Genomic DNA, 19,550 nt, shown 5'->3' with positions numbered 1-19,550 from the left:
AGTATTGGTGGTGGTGGGGGGGGGGGGTTAGACACTTTCTCAAGGAGACTGCTCCTCTGCCAATAGTGACAATTGAATTTGAACGAGATTTTCCTGCGGGTTTTCTTAGCCTCTGACAAGTGTAGCTTTCCAGGTAGTGACATTGTTACTATTGGAGATCTGTTAGGAAAGAAGAATTCAGATTCCCTGACCCAGGGTCACTGAATCAGAAGCTCTGGTGAAGATGACAGCAGTGATACATTTTAAAAATCCTTTGTAACTATGACAACATTTAACAGTTGGGAATCACAAGCCTGGAAGTCAGTCTTTCTAGGCACAACCTCTTAAAAGTATGGTCCCCAAAGTGGGATCATGAATATCGTCTGGGAGTTTGTGAGGAGTGCAAATCTGCCCCAAACAGAGTTTGCATCTTGGGTGTACAGATGATTCATGGGTAAGGTAACTTTGGAAAACATGGTTTTCAGGACCCAGAAAGCCTGTCAGTAAGATTTTAGGAAACAATTGGCTTAGGCTAAAGGGGCCTAGAATGGTAAGTAAAAATGTATTTCCTTGATTCGAGTGGCCTTGGATACTCTTCATGGAATTAGTGTCCTGGTCCAAGTGTCAGGTTAGATGCATGACTTCCTTTATCCATTGTGGCAACCCACACATTGGCAGTTATTGCCATTTTACACGTATAATAAGATGTTCAAGGGCCCTCCATGAGTTCAAGGTAGAAAGCAGGCTCTAGTACCTCAGATTCCCAGATGTAAGCTTTGCGACATTATCTCTGATATTTCATGGTAATGCATAAGACACGGTCAGGACAGTGGAGAACTCCGTAATAAAGTCAGTAAAATTGTCAGTAGTAAGCAATATGGTGGTTTGCACAGCTATCAGAAGAAATAGGCTCAGAGAAGAAATCGGCTCAGAGGACAAGGCAGGACATGTACATCCACGCTGTTGACTCCAGGTGGTTTTAGAAGTCAGTACAGCATCCTGGCATGGGGGTCTCCTTCTCTTCTATTTCCCGATGCAGCTTCTAGTGCCCACCTAGGGGGTGTTTGTGATGTTAATAAAAACAGACTGACTGGGCAGTGGTGGCACACACCTTTAATCCCAGCACTTGGGAGGCAGAGACAGGTGGATTTCTGAGTTCGAGGCCAGCCTGGTCTACAGAATGAGTACCAGCACAGCCAAGACTACACAAAGAAACTCTGTCTCGAAAAACCAAAAATAAAATAAAATAAAATATTTTAAAAAACCAGACCGAATAAAAGGTCCAAAAATGTTTAGAGTTGTGCAACTATGTAGCACTTCTTCCCACTGCCATCAATAGAAAGTCACACATAAACACCATACAGGTATAAAGGAATGAGAATGTACTTTGTCCACTTGCCAAAGACCAACCCAAGCCTCTGTGCTATGCAAGGAGCTGAGAGTATTAGGATGGGGAAGGTCGGAGAGCGCTCTGTAACCATAATGACATGAGTGGTTACCTTAAGGCAGCCTTTGAGATTGCTCTTCATTGGTCCCTGGGAATCCTGACCCCAGTAGCCACATTTTAAGGGAACTCCAGACATTTCTGAGACTTAGAGATGGGACATAGATTAGGATCCAAACCCTGGAGAGAAACACTACCAGAAATACAAAGGAGAAATGCTAAAACTCTGGGACAGCAATCACCTTTGATGGCCTCTGAGAATTTGCCTGGAGACATATAAGCTGAGAAGTTCTTTACATGTGATCAGAGGTGGCCCCCTTTTTTAGAGTAGCAAGATGGATCTTTCTTTCCATGGTGGCCAATGAAAACAGTCCAGTTCAGCTCTTCCAAACTGAACTGGGAAGCTTTACAGTAGAAAATGTAAAATAACTGAATCAGATTCCTCCCCAAAGAGAAGATTATAATCTACTTTTGCTAGCTTTGCGCAGAAAGTCCACAGAATTCTGTTTTGGGCAGGCTTCATTGACCTACACATTGAACCAAGCTAGAAACTCCTTATGTCAGCCAGCCATTGAACTGTTGAGTGAAAGGCAGAGTTTAGAACCTCATCTTCCCGTGTGTTCCCACTAGACCACATATAAGTTGATTCTTCCTGGACCATGGTACTTTCTGCCTGGTCAAATGACTATTTGGATTTTCCTGGTGAATATCTGACTGAGCACTGCTGGTCTCCTTTCCAGTTCCTCTATTATTTCCCTGGGAAGTCACATTCTTTACCCCAAAGCTATTCAATGCACTAAAGCTCACTCCTAGAACCGACTGATGAGTCACTAAACTTAGTCATCTACATCTGTCTGAAAGAAACTCAAGTCATCAGCTTAGGTCCCACAGGCAGGAGTGTCAACATGATCTCCTGCAAACCCACAGTGTTGCCTTGGATTTGGTTTGAGGCTGTAACAGTGGCCTCTGTTTCTGGGGCATTATGAACTCATTTTATTCATTATATTACTCAGATAAAGTTACACAGAATGTATGGCTCTCAACCCCGATTTAAGTCACCGAGGAAGTGAAGACCTTATTTGCCCAATATCACAGCGCTGGAAAGTGATTCCTCTTGACTTGAACCCAGTGTATCTGGTCCTAGAACCAGTAGCCTTCCCTATCACACTGCATCAAGAGTGCTAAGGCACAGCTCGCCCTTTTTCCAGCCTGAGCTTCATCAGGACCTCAGCTTGAGTACTTGTGACTCATGGTCGTATTAAGTAAAGACCCAGGCTAAACCTTTTCAGAATTCATCTGAAATGTCAGATTTGCAGCCTGGAAGTCCTCTTGGATAGTCTAGATTATACAGTATAGTGGATAGTCTAGATTATACAGTATAGTGGATAGTCTAGATTATACAGTATAGTGGATAGTCTAGATTATACAGTATAGTGGATAGTCTAGATTATACAGTATAGTGGATAGTCTAGATTATATAGTGGATAGTCTAGATTATACAGTATAGTGGATAGTCTAGATTATATAGTGGATAGTCTAGATTATACAGTATAGTGGATAGTCTAGATTATACAGTATAGTGGATAGTCTAGATTATATAGTGGATAGTCTAGATTATACAGTATAGTGGATAGTCTAGATTATACAGTGTAGTGGATGCTATCCTAAAGTCTATTTACCAGAACACCTGAGACGAGTTAAAAGTCATTTGAGTCCCCTAAATAACTGTAGCTATCTGTAACTTTTACAAATACGTTTTTAGAGCTTTAGAACATTGGGCATTATAATTGCAAATGAATAATTTTAGTGAGTTACGGATGCTATTGTAGATGGCGTCTAAAGGGATAGCTTTGAATTGCTAAGCAAGCAAGTCTCTAACTCTTTGACAGCCTGTTAAGCCCCTCTGGAATCAGACTCCATCAGCACTTCTATTACTATGCCCTAGAAGGTCAGAAGTGTCCCTCTGAATCTCTCACATTCATCTGAAGGTCAATTATGTAGAGTTCAGTGATGCTGACAAGTCACACCATGTCACAGCTCCTGTCAATCCTTAAAAGTTGTCTAAAATACAGGTGGCATCTTGCATGAAGTCTTATCTGCAAGGAGCTGACTACCTTATGAAATCTGCCCACCCCGCCTCACCCTGCTTGCCCCACCCCGCCCCACCCTGCCCTGCCCTCCTCTGTCCTGCCATGCTTCTTCTCAGAATCTGGGTCTCTAGAAACTTAGTTGGAGCCATTCTGTGGTGTCCTCCATCAAGAGGACCCTGTGTTGATGGCGAGGGAAGAGTCTCAGGACAGCAAGCAAGTTGCAGATACTAAACACTTTTAACACTCATGTAAATTATGTGTGAAACAATAAATCTTCTGAATCTTTCACATTAGGATGCCTGGGCTATGCTTACATTGAAGAACATAAAAAACAGTCGAAAGCGGGGGAAATCCAACCATCCACAGTGTGTATTTTTAATATGACACACGGATACAATACCAAATGTTATGTGACTTCGTAGATAAGTAAGTAGACAGATAACATCTGGCCCTGGTCTTGGTGCATAGTAAGCAAATAATAAAAAGCTATCAGAATGTTTGCATTCCTGTGTTAAAATAAGAAGGGAAGCTGATGTTTGGAGTGTTCTTCTTTTTCAGTTTTTGTCATTACAAACATGACTACAAGCATCATAATACATACACACACACACATTTGCACACATGTGTATGTCTAACCTTATCTAAAGGATACATCTTCAAACTTCAAGTGCTAAGTCAAAGAGTGTATGTACTTGCAGCTGATATAAGTGATGTCACATTATGTTATTACTGTACCCTTGGTTCTGATCACTACCTTCGATATATCTCCAGGCACATATCATATCTTAACATCTGGGTTATGTTTTTGAGTCACCATGTCCATGATGATATGACATGGTGTATATATGTACAGTGGACTAAAAGCTACTATTCAAATCCCCAGCGTAAGGCTTAATCTCTCCCTATTCACAAGCTACTTATATACTTCCTACTTATAAAATGATGGAGGCATCTACTTAGTTGCAAATAAAAGCCATAGTGTCTGACTACTGAGCTGTGGTAGCCCAAACATCAAAGCTGTGTAGGAAAGTTGAGAGTACATCTGGATACTAACGTACTGTAGGATTACTGGTCGTCTGGATTGTTACATTGACTTGATTCAGCTCAACAGTAATACTTTTAAAAGACTGAAGACTCCTGGGCATAAATTTTTAAGTTCTTGAGAAAATAATGAGCTTTGGAATTAATTGTTTTGCTTAAAGATATAAGTCTCTTCTGTGTTGTACTTATAAGAATAACTGAGTATGTATAATTCTCAATAGCTTCCTTTTTTGTGTAACCAAGTTGAACTTTTTCAGACCAGGTTGCAAACTGGAAGGTAGGTTGGATTTCTCCATTAACTATTGTGATAAGGATCTAAATGTAGTCCACGTGCACTGTGGTCAAACTTAATCGAGGAAAACGCTGGGGTGCTGTTGTGCAGTCTTGCTGTTGTTGAGACTTTGTGTGCCACCACCATAGAGAGAACTATGGATGCATAACCCTGCTAGACAACATTCCTGATCTTTAACATTTAACCTGCTAGGTTGGAACACACTTAGCATTAAAATGCAGGCATGTCAAAATGTAGCAGTGCTACCCTGAGCCCAAAAATTAGTTTTGAAAGAGATGACCTTGGCAGGTAGGCAGGCATTTTCTGTTTGTGACATTATCAATTATCCTTGTGGGCTAGCTCTCTTTTCTCACTATCCCTGCATAGATCCCTTGCGGCTCTTGACAGCTTTGAGTAAAATTAACTAATTAGAAAAGTAAATATTGAGAGACCAGCATCAGAGTTACCTCCCAGTGAAGCTTAAGGGTACACACACACACACACACACACACACACACACACACCAATACAAGAGTGGTCAGCATCACTGGCAGGGCAGTATCATCCTCCAAATTTAGCAACAATGCTCTCATTACCAGTCCAGTAACTGAGATATGTCAGTTATATCTTAATTGTGATTAAAGACACAGAAATGGCAGAAACATTTTGTGCCAAAAGTGAAACCAAGGTTATCTTTGATATTTGCATTTAAAGTTAAAAGAAGTATAAACAAAAACAAACAAACAAACAAAACAAACAAAAAAACCCCAAAGTGTCAAAAATTAAAAGTACATGAAAATTATTCTCTTTGAAAAGGAGCAAGTGGGAAGGCTATTGTGTCTGGGTGACGTGGGATCTATTAACAAACATCTTGATGTTCTGATGTCCATTCAGCATAGCAGCTGCAGCAGCCAGTGACAGATCAATGGCTGTACACACGTGATGTCCTGCATAGGCTATCATCAGATCATGGGCCATTCCTCTTTACAGTTTTACAGATGTCTAAGTAGAACCAGTGGGAAAGCCTTGCCCTTCTGTTTGAGGGTGTTGGCCAAACCAAATAACAGATCAATAGCAGATTCAAGTAACCCAAAAACTTGAGACACAGTGTCCCCACTGTTTCGCATGTTGGATGCAAATTCTTGTGGCAAAATGGTTAGCAAACACTGGGAGCTGCACAGTGAAAAATTATGTTTGCCTTTGATCTGACACATGAACACTCCACGAATCGAAGCCCCTAAAAAGGTTAAGTAAAGTTTCTTGGGATGTTGTGTGGCTTTGCCTCTCAAGGGTTTCACATTTTTTTTTCTTTCCTTGCTCACATAGAGTGAGTTGTTCAAAACTGAAAATATTTCCATCGTTGTACAAAATGATGGCATGGCATGCTCCTGTGTCAGGGCCAGGAAACCCTGTTCTTCATTTCACAAGGAAAACCGTATAAGGTTATCCCTGTGTGGCTAATAGGCTGTAGTTGATTCTTTTTAGAGAAACATGTCAAATGTTAATAAATGATTAAGTGATTTAGAGTGTGTTGACAGAGAAAGCCCAAGCTGAAATAAGATTTTAGCTGTAATTTATGATGTGAGGCAGTCCCCTCCAGAACTTTGCAAAGTCTTCGAGAGGTTTGTTATGTTTGGAGATACGCGCCACTATGGTGTCTGAGTTCACCTTAGCCAAAACATGGCTGATATCAGCCTTCTGTGTCCTCATGGTTGATAGTAAGCAGATATACTGTTGTTCTTTCCCGGTAGACTCTCCAACGAACATACAGGAGAACAAAATCAATTAATTAGTTAATTATACTTTTAAAAAATCACCAACACTGGGTGGAGAGTGTGGGAAGGTGAATGAAGAGTAGAGATGGAGATGAGGCTAATGACCATCATTCTTGAGTCAAAATTTTATCAGCCAAGTTGACAAGCATTTTCCAAGCAATCCTCCCTCTTTGGGGCTCCTGCTCCCTCCCCTGCTTCAGTTTCACTGTGGATTCCAGAAAGAATACGAACTAGCCTCAGAATGGATACACTGTCCACCGCCTCTCCGGGTGATTGAAAGGGCTTTTAGGTGCTGTAGAATTCAGACATCTGACAGTAGGTTACCACTGTCCCATGGAAGAGTACATAGATGCCAGGCCCAAGCATGGCATGACATGACTCAATAAGCTCGCTTGAGTTCATTGCACCTGTGTTTTATCCTAAGTCCTGTGGCTATGAGGACTCCCGTTCTTTGTAGTCTCTTGGGCATTTGGCAGGGATGGCTGGGGAGATCTCCTTAGGAGATCCAGCTTAGAAAAGTGAACCTAGCTGTTTTGTTATTTACCTTAGCTGTATCTTAAGGATATATATAATGTGCCAAGAAACCTTTTAAGCACAAATCGTTTGCCTGCTACAGACTTAGAAATACTTCATTTTGATAATAATAGCATTTAATAATATTTAATGTAAACTTGAATGCCTCCTGAAGCCATTCAGTATTTTCAGATCTCTGATTTTCCTAGACATTTGTCACCAGCACTTTATTTAATTTGTCACTGCAAAGTCAGAGTTTTATTCAGTCGTAGAAATTTTCCACAGCCTTGTGAATAGATGAAACAGGTTCCCAGAGCCTCTGCTTTACACAACTATGAATGTCGATGTCTTGTTGGGATCTACTTAAGCGCTCTCCTGAGACACTAGTTGATATCATTTCTGGCCACATATTTCTAGCTCACACATAGCTTAATGTTTAAGTGACTATTGTACTTTGATTGATGATAAAGACATATAATTTATGTTTGTCCCTGAGGACATATATACCATATTTTTTTTAAATGATACTATGGACTTAACCAGGAGCATAACATAAGTTCTCTCAATGTATAAATAAGAGCAATTCGGACACAGAAGTTCCTGAATGAGACTAACCTATCTTGTTAAAATGGTAGTTTAAAACTCCCCCACCAAAATAAAACTTATCTGCTACAGGAAACTGAGATTAAAGAAAAAAAAAGACTATTTCCTTTCCTAATGTTTGGAAATGTAGCAACCCATTATTCCCTTCTTTAGATGTTTACACAGTAAAAGCTCTTCTCTGATGCCAGGTGATTTTATAGACACTTCCCCAGCTCATGGGGGTGAGCAACCTGCAGTTTCCCCTTACGCCTTGCTGCCCACCACTCTTAGCGATCATCTCTTCCCACCTGTGTGTATCATAATCTAAGGTCCATCCCGGAACACAGGATCTCACTGCACAATGAGAAGCAACAGGGTCTGTTTTATGTCAGTCATTTCCTTGACAGGTCTGTGGCGGGAGGACAGCTGTGGGAGAGGGATTACCTTTCACCTCTTCCTGTCAGCTGGGAACGTCAGAGCTCAACAAGAGCTCAGCTCACCACAGAGCCTCCATCCCAGAGGTCCTGGCTTTGTGTCCAGAGAATCGGATCATCCCGGCTAGAAGATAAAAAAGGCAAATCTGCTGTCCTCTCTGGTCTCTAAAGAATATATTTAGAGTATAAGACTGTAAGCATTATGAAAAGGTTTGGCATCAATTTTGGACGTATGCTCAAATGCAGTCACTTGTTGAAACATTTCTATCCAATGAGCATTTAATGAATGACCACTGTGTGCCAGGCAGAGTTCTGGGCACTCTGAATGGGGTAAAGAAGTTGCCGGGGATTTTCACTCAAAGCTCAGCAGAAACTCCTAATTTTAAAATGTACAAAGAAACAGTATGTATAGTTAAAGGGGCGAGTGAGCATTTCCTTCTGCAAGCTAATCCGCTTTGGCATTTCCTGATGTCATGGGCTGGAGGCTTGTTGTTGGTATGGGCTGGGTATTAGCAGGTGCTTTCTCTCATTTAATTACTCAAGAATGTATTTTTTAATTAAAAAGAGCAATGAAAAATGTAAAGCTGGTTGGAGGATTTTTGTATTTATTTAATAACCTTAAAGAAAGAGCATTTGTTCTCTGAGATGCCACTTGTCCTTTTAGAAATATTTTTTTACAGTTAGGCAATACAAAAATAATTTTATAACATGAAATTAAAATAGCTTACTTAGGTTCTCATACCCTTTTCTTCTTAAACTGATAAAGGATAATAAATTAGAAGGTGTGAAAGTGGCCTTCTTGAGTAGGAATCTTATAATTGACCTGGTGGTGGCTTTTTCCAATTTACTGTTTATTTGTTTGCTTTTGTCACTCAGAGGAAGTGTGCTGTGGAATCATTATAAGTAAGCCTTGGAGGAATCATGCCAGAACAAACATAGTGTGTCATTTTGTCAGATAAACAGCACTGTACAGTGCCTGTTGGAGCCACCACCAACAACAAAAACCTCTTGAGTTACAGGAGACAAAATGAAGTAGAGTGTCAGTTATAGGGGGTCACTGCTCACTGGCCCACCATGATGCCAATTAGGTAATAAAACCTTGACTTTTGAAAGCATGTGTAAGTACAATCTCTGTAGGAAGGACACACTAACCTTTTTCCTTGTTTTCCTTGGTGCTGGGGATTGAGCCTAGGACCTCACACCATGCTAGAAACATCTTCCACCCTACTGAAGAGTAGCTTCAGACCAAGATTGATTTCTACTTTAGTTATATTTAATTCATCTTCAGCCTCAGCTCATACCCTTAAATTATGTAATTAAGGAGGCAAAGCCCAAAAATAAAAACAAAAATAGGAAAAAAAATGTCTTGTTGCTGCATTTAAAATAGCATTGCTTCCTGAATCACTAGACATCTATCAGTTTCCAGTGACTGGTGAAAGTGAAATTTCCACATATCATTAAAAATACCTAAGAATATCCATTCACAAGATTTTACAATTGCTTTCTTGGTAGAGAGTAGGTGTCTTACAAGCTTCACAGGTCTTCCATAAGTACTCAAGCATTAAAGAGTGGATGTTTCCGGGAGGTCCCAAAGACTGACTTCCCCAAAGATGATCACTAGAGACCTCGTGAATGACAGCACCGAGCATGGGTAGAGAGCATGGATTCTGCCAAAGGGAAACAGACTGTTGAGTCTCTGCAAAACCTTCCAACTTTACCCTTTTAGTTAAATAGCTTAAGGGTAATGTCTAGACAGAAAAGATGGATCAAGCATGTCATTAAAAAGTCAGTTTTGGGCTTTATGAAGAAAAGCACTAGAAACTGTTTGAAGTTCTCTTCCCTACTACAAAAATGATGGGACCAGCATCCTGTACTCTTCCCCCATCTCTGACCTCACAGAACAGCAGCTGCCTGCTTAGAATCAAAAGCGTGAGATCCTGAAGGCCAGGGAAGATTAATGTTCTTTCCTTTGCAGCCCCTTTCCCTTCAGAAGTGGAGAGTAGTAATCGCTCAGTTATGACCAGGCTCCTTACTATCTCTCTGTTGGATTTGAACAACATTGTTACAGTTTCAAGTTTATGTTTGCCCGTCTTCTGTGATAACACGGGTCAGAGGTTGGACTGCAGGCCTCTCAGTGGTATGAAGAGCCAGTCCAATGCCTAGGCTGAGCCAAAAATAATATCAACCTCAAAATGGAGCCTAGATACAGGACAGAGCTCATTTTCATTGGTCACAAGCTTCCCCTTTGGTGGCCTGAACAGTCACATATCTTGATTCTTGTTATGGCTACATCTACCTGCAAGGTGGCAATATTAACATACTTAGAATCAATTTGAAAAAGACTGAAATTTTTTAAAACATCCAAATGTTTTTTATATGAATAAAATAGCTTGAGATTTATGTCAAGTTTCTTCACAAAAGAGTCATTAGAATAAAAAAAAGAGTAAACAGAAAAGTGATAGAAAGTAGATGATACTGATGAAGAGGATAGATGATAGATAGATAGATAGATAGATAGATAGATAGATAGATAGATAATAAATAGATAGATAGATAGATGATAGATAGATAGATAGATAGATAGATAGATAGATAGATAGATAGATGATAGACATATAAATGATAGATCAATAGATGATAGATAGGTAGATAGATAGATAGATAGACAGACAGACAGAGAGATAGAAAGATGGTAGATAGAAAGAAAGATGATAGATTATATATAGAGATGATAGATTATATAGATAGATGATAGATAGATAGATAGATAGATAGATAGATAGATAGATAGAGGATAGATGATAGATAATTGGTAGATAAACAGATGACAGATGATAGATAGATAGATAGATAGATAGATAGATAGATAGATAGATAGATAGACAGACAGACAGCTAGATAGACTGGTAGATGACAGATAGAGAGGGGAGAAAGAAAGAGAGATGATAGATAATACATATGAAGCTAAGAAGTCCTGCTGTCTGTCATATGCAAGCTGAAACATAGTGACATGTCTCTGCCTGAGCCCAATAGCCTGTCAGCTAGGGAGTCACTGGTTTAATTCTTAGTTTAAGTACCACAGCAAATGAGAGAAGTCTAAGTTCAAGCAAGCAGGCTGGGAAGAAAAAGAGATGAAGTCTTCCTTCTTACACTTTTTAAAAATCTACTCAGACTCTTAATAAATTGGATGGTTCCTACCCACATTTCAGGCAGCAATCTACTAAATCCAGAGATGCAAGTGTTAGTTTGGGGGCTGGGATACACCTCAGCAGTAGATGCTTATCATGTGATCCAGGCACTGGGTTTAATCCCTAATACCAAACATACCACTTCACTCAAAAAACAGGTTGTGTTTGAGAGCACCACAATGCCTGCCAGTCAAATGGGTATTTGAGGGGACACAGACTTCTGCTGCAGATAAATGTTTCTCTTATCTCAGACACATCCATGGGATTCAAAATGGTTTTGTTTACCCCTAAGCTCTTTCAGTAAGCAGCTTTTGAAAACAGTTTGGCAGACATCACCGTGGTTGCAAACACAGACTCTAGAGATGTGCAGTTGGGTGCAGATGTGCATCTGTTACTCAAATGAGTAACTAAAGCAGACACAGTTGAAATGAAGAGGAATAAATCGTACTTCCGGTTCATGGCTTAGACAGTATAGTGCCCGTTATTTCGGTCTTTGGGAGAGATTCAGACACAGCTCAGCTGGAAGATTGTAGCACAGGGTCTCTCACCAGGGTCTACTAGAAAGACTGGAAGGCCCTGCATTTCTTAAAACACTGGAATCCTTGACGAAGGCTGACACAAGCATTTGCTGGCTCATATATTACTCCTCGCTTTTAGCAAGCCTCAAATCTTTGCCGTGTTTGCCTCTTAGAGAACTGTCTGAATGTTCTCGTAATGCAGCAGATGGCCTCTAGATCAAGCGATCCTAGAGAGCATGGTAGGGTTGTCATATGTCTTTTATCAAGTCTTCAGAAACACACATGTATTGTTATTTTTTGCCTTGTTTTATTCATTAAAAAGAGTTTATTAAGTCTAACCTCAAACAAAGGAAGGGAAATTAAGCTTGGTCTTTGGAAGGGTGATGTACTGTAAACTGTGTGGGGATGTATAAACTAGTCATGGCAAGTTAGAAAATGCTAAGTGCCTCAACTTTCCCTTCTGTCACATGGGAGCAGCAGTAATAGTGTTCCTCGGGATTGCTTTAGAGCATTAATAATACAGTAAATGTGGCATGTATCATAAACCATCTTGCAGGTAACATGTAAATTAATTTTGTTTCATTTTCTTGATTTGTCTTTGACCAATGAGAATGATTAGATAGAACACTGTCTGAATTATTTAATAGGAGATGGGATATACCAGAGTTCTCCTGGCCATCTGAGACCTTTTCCTTCAAGACCAAGTAGCAGTTCTCTTAGAACTAATTGAGTTCATAGCTGGGTCAGAAGTGAGGTGGCCTGAGTTTCCCAGCTACATGGCTTCACTATTCTCAAGAAAGTTCCATGAATAACCAAACTCTTCACATCTTATCACAGAAACACATCAGCAAGTCCTGCTACCTGGCTTTACTGTGTGTGTGTGTGTGTGTGTGTGTGTGTGTGTGTGTGTGTGTGTGCATCTATGTGTCTGTGTCTGTGTGTGTCTGTGTCTGTGTGTGTCTGTGTCTGTGTGTGTCTGTGTGTGTGTCTGTGTCTGTGTGTGTGTGTATGTAGTACATACACAAATTCATATGTGTATCAGATCATGAGAACATTTGAACAATTTTAGAGAGAGAACACAGTCTCCTTAGTTTACTGAAACTAGTAAATGGAAAGAGGCCTGATATCCCAGTAAACGAGTTCTCTCTATTCCCTAGGCATGTCCTCGGCCGTAGAGTTCCATCAAAGCTTCTATAAACAAGTATCCAGCTGGAATGCACAGAATGTCCCCATAGGTTATATTAACTGAGCTCTGGGCTATAGGTTTTATATTTATTTAGGATTTACAGATTAGATCAAATCAGGGAATCTATAACAACTGTATTTTGAACATTTGATTGATGTTTTATTTGTTGGATTTGCTAATAACCAAGGTTAGCATCTAGAGTTGCTGACCTACACTTATTTTTTTAAAAAATATACTAATTAAATCTGTTCTTTGGCTGTTTCATACATGTCTCAAGGTATAAACATGCATACTTAAAGGCAGTTTGGTGTTTTGTCTATTTAGTTAAACATCATGTCATAGGACTTTGTCTAGGCTTATAGCACTAGACATGGGACCCCTTCTGTTGAGTGGACTTCAAATCCAATCAGAGAATGGTTGGTTACCACCCTAACAATCATGCACATTACACATCTTGCCTAGCAATTTGGTGTTGTAGTTCATAGCGTTCACAGTTAGACAAGACTAGTGCTGTGATTTCTCCCCCAGTAGCTTGAATAACATCTTCTTGCACTTGAAAGCTATTCTGCAGGGAGGTTGGTTCCAGCTCAGTTCCTCTATATATTGCAACCATGGTGATGTGTGTCTTCAGATGAACTGACGTTTAAACATTTAAAATAAAGGGGACTGCTGCCAACCCTGAATATATCAAATACTGAGTCCTCTATAGATCAAACCAAAGGAAGGGAGCAGTTACTCTTCTTACCAATGTAATCTTGGAAGACAGGACCATGCAATATTGGTTTGCTTTATATAAAATTTAGCCAGAAGCCAGGCGTGGTGGCTCATGCCTTTAACCCCAGCACTCTGGAGGCAGAGGCAGGCGGATTTCTGAGATCGAGGCCAGCCTGGTCTACAAAGTGAGTTCCAGGACAGCCAAGGCTATCCAGAGAAACCCTGTCTCGAAAAACAAACAAACAAACAAACAAACAAACAAACAAAAACCCAAAAAGCAAAAACCAAAAATTTAGCCAGACTCTTATTGAGCAAAGGAAATCTAGAAACCTTTTGATTATAGAGCAGGGTCAGGGTGTGTCTCCTCAAGGTCAGGCAGAACTAAAGCTTCTTCATGGAGGAGTTTTAAAAAAAGAAAAAGAAAAGATATCCCAAGGGCTAAAACTAGAGAGTTGGGTCAGCAGTTCAGAGTACACACTGCTCTTCTGGAGGGAGGACTGGCCTTCTATTTCACTCGCCCATCAATCAGCTCACAATCACTTACAACTCCATTGTGAAAGTTTCTAATGCCTTCGTCTGACCTCCACAGGCACATAATGTACATACCAGGCACACATGAGCATACACATTAAGTGAATAACTAAAACTTTTAAAAGTGTGGGCTGGTCATGCATGGCCTCTTGGGCAGATATCTTTATTTGATATGCTACTTTGGACAGCCCTTCTATTCTCTTATATCCTCCAGAAAAGTTGGGTCCATGAAAAATTAGTTACAGGTAAAATCAAGAAGGTAGTATAGCCAGGAGCCAAGGGGGATTCTGGGCGACATATACAACAATGAGTAAAATTATCTTGCTTAGGCCAGGGTTGGGGAGACCCTGATCAGAGGGTTGTTGCCAATGCAATTGAGTTCAGGGGTGGGGAAGAAATAATGTAAACAGAAACCATACTGATTAGTTCTGAGGATAGAAAGCAAACAAACAAACAAAAAGGGATATAGCTGGGGACCAACATCTGTGTTAGTAATGAAGTATGTGAAATCATACATAGTTTTAGCTCATCGTCTACTGAAGAAGTGCTTTTGAAGAGAAGTTGTAAGTGTCTGTAATCACATGGCTTGTCCACTTGTCTTAGTTTGCTCAGTCAGCCTGTGATGGGGTGAACCTGGCTCGGGTGTGATACGGTCACAGTCAGTGTTTAATCACTACATATTTAAAATCCAGGTGAGCAGTGAGCAGAACACCCAAGCTTCTACCCTGTTTCAAGGTCCCAAGGCCATTGTTCCTTTTAGCCACTGAGGGCTTAGTCTCAAACCTTAAACTAATAAGGAGACTTCTGTGGGGACACTGGTTGGAAGCAAACTCATGAATAAAATTAAGGACCTCATTTAACAGTTTCTTTTCCCATTTAAAAATTTTATTTTTATTTATTCGCTTTACATCCCGCTCACTGCCCCACTCATTTAGGACTTTTCAACAGGGCCGAATGTGGTTAAAAACAGTGGTTAAAAACACTCACTGTTCTTAACAGAAGCTGTGAGTTCAGTTCTCAATACCTGCAATAGCTCATAGCTACCCTTATCTCCACCCAGTTCAAAGAAATCTGTGCCCTCCAATATGACAAACACACACATACATATACACACCTAAACACATGTACACACATACACACACATATATACATTAACAATATAATAATAATAACAATAATAATAATAATAATTTAAACAGACAATGACTGAGCTTTCCCTTCTTAGAGTCAGGTCTCTGTGTGGCTGGAATAATCTCTCATCATTCATTAATACAGTTGGAACTTGACCATGGTCTTGTTCCTGATGCTACTCTTACCTGAAGCAAAGTAGTATAGAACATCTTATTCCACAGTGACTGCTTTTCAAAGATTCTTGACATAGTTCTTTCCAAAGTATGGTCTACCTCACTGTCTTTCTGGTCGACTGTGTTCTCCTTGAAGTGTGTCACTCTGAAGTCTGTCTTTAAAGTAAATACTTGCTGTGTCATTTAATCACGACACAGTGTCACTCATACAGAAACTGCTAAGGAAACCTCGTTGAATGACAGGATTGTAGAGTGGAATTGTTCCTGGAAGGCTCAATACTAACCCAAAGGGAGTGAGAGTTAGGGCAGAGCAATTGCCACAACTGTTTGAGAAACCTGTGGTGGCAGAACCATTGGTAAATTTAGAACATAAGCTGTTTCTCCATCTTGGAACCAACACTGTGCACTTGCACTGAGCAGGTTCATCCTGATAAAGTAGCACGGAGCCATCTACGTGATCTGCTCCTTTCCATTTGCCTTCTATCTCGCAATCCAATTCCAATTCTGATGGCATGGTGATAACCGAAAGTCCTGCTTCTGAGCCATTTCCCCCAGAACCTGAAGTACACTGAGAACAGTGTTGCTAAGGAACACTGTTCTTCCTTTTCGTAGGCTCCTAAATGAAACCAGTCCGTCAAACCCGTACCGGAGAGCTGCAACCCAGGACTAAACTGGAGTTGACTGAGACCTAGGGATAGACAAAACACGCCGCACAAAACAACTGATTTGATCCCTGCAGAGGAGGAACACAAAGAGTAAACCCAGTAGTTCCTCATAGTTCCTCAAAGCAAGAGTCCCTCTGCCAAATTGACGTGAAGGTTCCTGTGTATGAAACCCAAGAAACCAAATACAAATAGGAAGAAAGAATTCCGTAGCCCTAAGTGCTGAGGTAGCTCACACAACTGGCTCAGACTGAAAGCACACTGAAGCTCAGAAGTTTCACTGCTCAAAACGGTTTTGTGCCAATTTTCCCCCAGAAAAGAAAATCTTGAGAAATCTCCAAGACAAACAGCACCCCTGAAGCTTCAGGTAGCCCTCTGGTGTCTGACTTGGTGTGAATGTTCCAACCATCCCACCTTGGGTCACAGAAGTCCTGGCTGGCTCACCGTATTTTTATGCAAAACCCGAATAATAGTCAGGTTCCTAATATGCAGTACACGCTGAAAACATAAAGAAGTAGAAGCTCAGAGAAAGTTCATAGGGGAAGTAACAGCTAGGAAGGGTAACTATAGGACCTCAAAGGCTGCTCCAGCCATGGTTGTAGACGCGCTAAGAGCAGATCACAGGCATAAAACTTGGTAGCCTCACACATTTTTAGAGTCAAGATTTCTGGAATTCTTGTCACCAGTGAATATCTGGTAACCCATAGTGATGTACAGTTCTGAAAACCAAACTTGTAAATTTCCAATTACCTATAACATGCTTAGTTTATTTTTTCCCAAAAATAAATTTAAAAAAATCATTAATTTCACCACGAGGGCTTGGTTATCATGGCCGCACGTGGTCCAGCCCATACCACTTCGTACAGACGTACAGTCTTTTTATTTCCCTTGACCACATTCTGAGCAACAAGTTACATTTTAAAAATCACATTACACCATTTTCCTGTTCTTTTCCTAGCATACTCTATGGCTGGTATGCTCATTGCTTTATCCAACTACAGACTTGGGTTGTGTCCTCAGAGACATCTTACTGGGAAGCTTATGGAGAAAACACATCCCACCAACACTCTCCTAATATGGCTACTTCTGTTTGGACATCATCTCAAGTACTGATGCGTTTGTGTCTTCCTTGTTATATGTAAGCTCTACAGAAACCAGTAGTGCGCCTTGTACTCAGAATATTCTTTATGGTGAATATTCAATGCCCGTTGGTTGAATGAACTAATGACTAGTTAATTTACTAATCCAGAAGCTCTCATACACATTATAGAATCTACCTAGTCAATACAACATAATATAATAATGTCTTTTAAAACATGGATCAACTGGTACCTTTTGTACATTGTATGATTTCATATAAAGATCCAATTTCTTACTTCTCTATAAAAATTAGGGAATTTTCATGTTTGGGGTTCCTTGACAAATAGCATCTGATGCTTATTAGATAAAGATTATCCCAAACCTTGCTGCCTACCCCTCATTACCTTCCTGATACCAGTGACTGGCTTACACTGGCTTCCCCTTTACTGCTTGTCAATGTGCTCAGCCCTGTAAATTTCCAAGCCCCGGTATTAAATACGCATGTGGAAAGTCTCCCAACCTTTGTTGCATGTATCTGTGTAATTTTTTCATGTCTAATTTAGAAATTAAATCGGTCTCATGTTCATTCTTCCAATCTCAGTTGTAATGAGACACAGACTGTTGTCTGTGCCACCATGCCGGCCACAGAACAATCCACGGAGCTTGACACACTCACTGGAGTCTCCGTTGCCAGTACAAGGGCAGAAATTTCCAATTGTGTTTCAGAGTAGCTCTCATTTTTGTAAAGTTATTTCTAAAGGAGTTTTTCAAACCGCATAGATTATAAATATTTCTCTTTATTTTCAAAATCTCATGAATATTAGATCCAGATGTCTACCTTACATGATTCATTTACCAGCGTGGCACACCCAGTGTCTAAGAAGGAAACCAGCTCCATTTAATAGCAGTCATTGAAGCCAGATAAAGAGAAATATGTGTATAAATATGGAAAGAGAATGCACTATGTCCTTTTGCTCGGTACCTATTTGTTTCAGCCATATGAACACTCGCCAAGCATCTGCTGTGTTTCAGGCACCATTGGAAGCAACTGGGGAACTCATATGCATCTTACACTTCAGAGAGTCAGACAGCAAAAACCAAACAAGCCATAAAGTCACTTTTATATGCAGTAAGATTAGTAAGAACTATAATAAAAAGGAAGAGGGGAGGGAGTGAAGGAGATAGAGAGGCCTCGTCAGGGGCGGGAGAAGCAATGTGATCTAGGTAGGTGCTGTGGAGCGAGGAGATCTGAGCAAGTCCTGAGGGAAGTGAGAGAGGACATGGCCATCTTTAGTGGGAAGACTGGGGATGTGGGAGCGTGGGGTAAAAAATGGCACAGACCAGATGCCCTGTAGCAGACACACACCCAACCGGTGCATCCAGGGAGTGGTGTGGCTACTCCAGCTGAGTTAAGTAAAGGGACCACTGATCGATCGGGGCAAAACCTTGAGCACTCATGATGCTCTCCACAGAGCAGGGCCAGTCCAGTCATCTCCACTTAAGACTATCTAACTTTTTATTTAATAAAACTTCTATTTTTAACATGGTCCTCACCTTAGCTTTGCAGTTTTATGAGACATGCAGGTTCTGTTTTCTAAACCAGTGGTCTTCAACCTTCCTAATACTTTGACCCTTTAATTCAGTTTCTCATGTTGCACTGACGCCGCCCCGCCCCTCCCCCAACCATAAACTTACTTTTTCTTGCTAAGTCACAACTCTAATTGTGCTTCTGTTATGAAGCGTAATTTAAACATCTGTTATTCCCCATTTGTTTTGGGTGATCCCTTTGAACGGGTTGTTCAGCTCCCCATCCAGAGGGTCATGACCCACAGGTTGAGAATCACTGTTCTAAAGTGCCAGTAAGCCACTGGGGCATTGGCCTTTCTGAGGAGAGCCTGATTGTGCCACTGTCTGCACATAAAAAAAAAATCTCATAAACCAGCTGCACTTGTGTTACTTCCAGTGTGTTCTATATTGGACACAGGTGCCTTTTCAAAGGGCAGTTCTTCCTTCCCTCTGGCCGTTAATCACCGGCACTCAGTGCTCAGCTCAGAAAAATCTCCGTAACCGACCTTCCCGTTTCCTCTATGCAGTTGCTCGCAGAGGACTGGCCATTTGGAGCTGAGATGTGTAAGCTGGTGCCCTTCATACAGAAGGCTTCTGTGGGAATCACAGTGCTGAGTCTTTGTGCTCTAAGTATTGACAGGTAAGAGTCTATTCTCAGGCCAAGGCGATCCT

At 40.7% G+C, this 19,550-nt stretch overlaps 1 protein-coding gene and 1 long non-coding RNA gene across 5 annotated transcripts in view; one reads left to right on the top strand and one right to left on the bottom strand.

Annotated features, from left to right (window-relative positions):
• Positions 1-19,550, bottom strand: part of Gm35197 — a 148,688-nt gene that overhangs the window by 24,804 nt on the left and 104,334 nt on the right. The gene's annotated exons all lie outside the window — the stretch shown is intronic.
• Positions 1-19,550, top strand: part of Ednrb (endothelin receptor type B) — a 29,894-nt gene that overhangs the window by 1,599 nt on the left and 8,745 nt on the right. For all 4 annotated transcript variants that reach the window (NM_001136061.2, NM_001276296.1, NM_007904.4 and 1 more), the window contains one exon: positions 19,406-19,518. In NM_001136061.2, coding sequence (NP_001129533.1) covers positions 19,406-19,518 — 113 coding nt within the window. The remainder of the gene's footprint in view (positions 1-19,405; positions 19,519-19,550) is intronic.

Source organism: Mus musculus, chromosome 14, assembly GCF_000001635.26.
Source record: "Mus musculus strain C57BL/6J chromosome 14, GRCm38.p6 C57BL/6J".
Classification (NCBI taxonomy): Eukaryota; Metazoa; Chordata; class Mammalia; order Rodentia; family Muridae; genus Mus; species Mus musculus.
The sequence above is the reverse complement of the archived record's forward strand: the minus strand, read 5'-3'. Positions and strand labels throughout refer to the sequence as shown.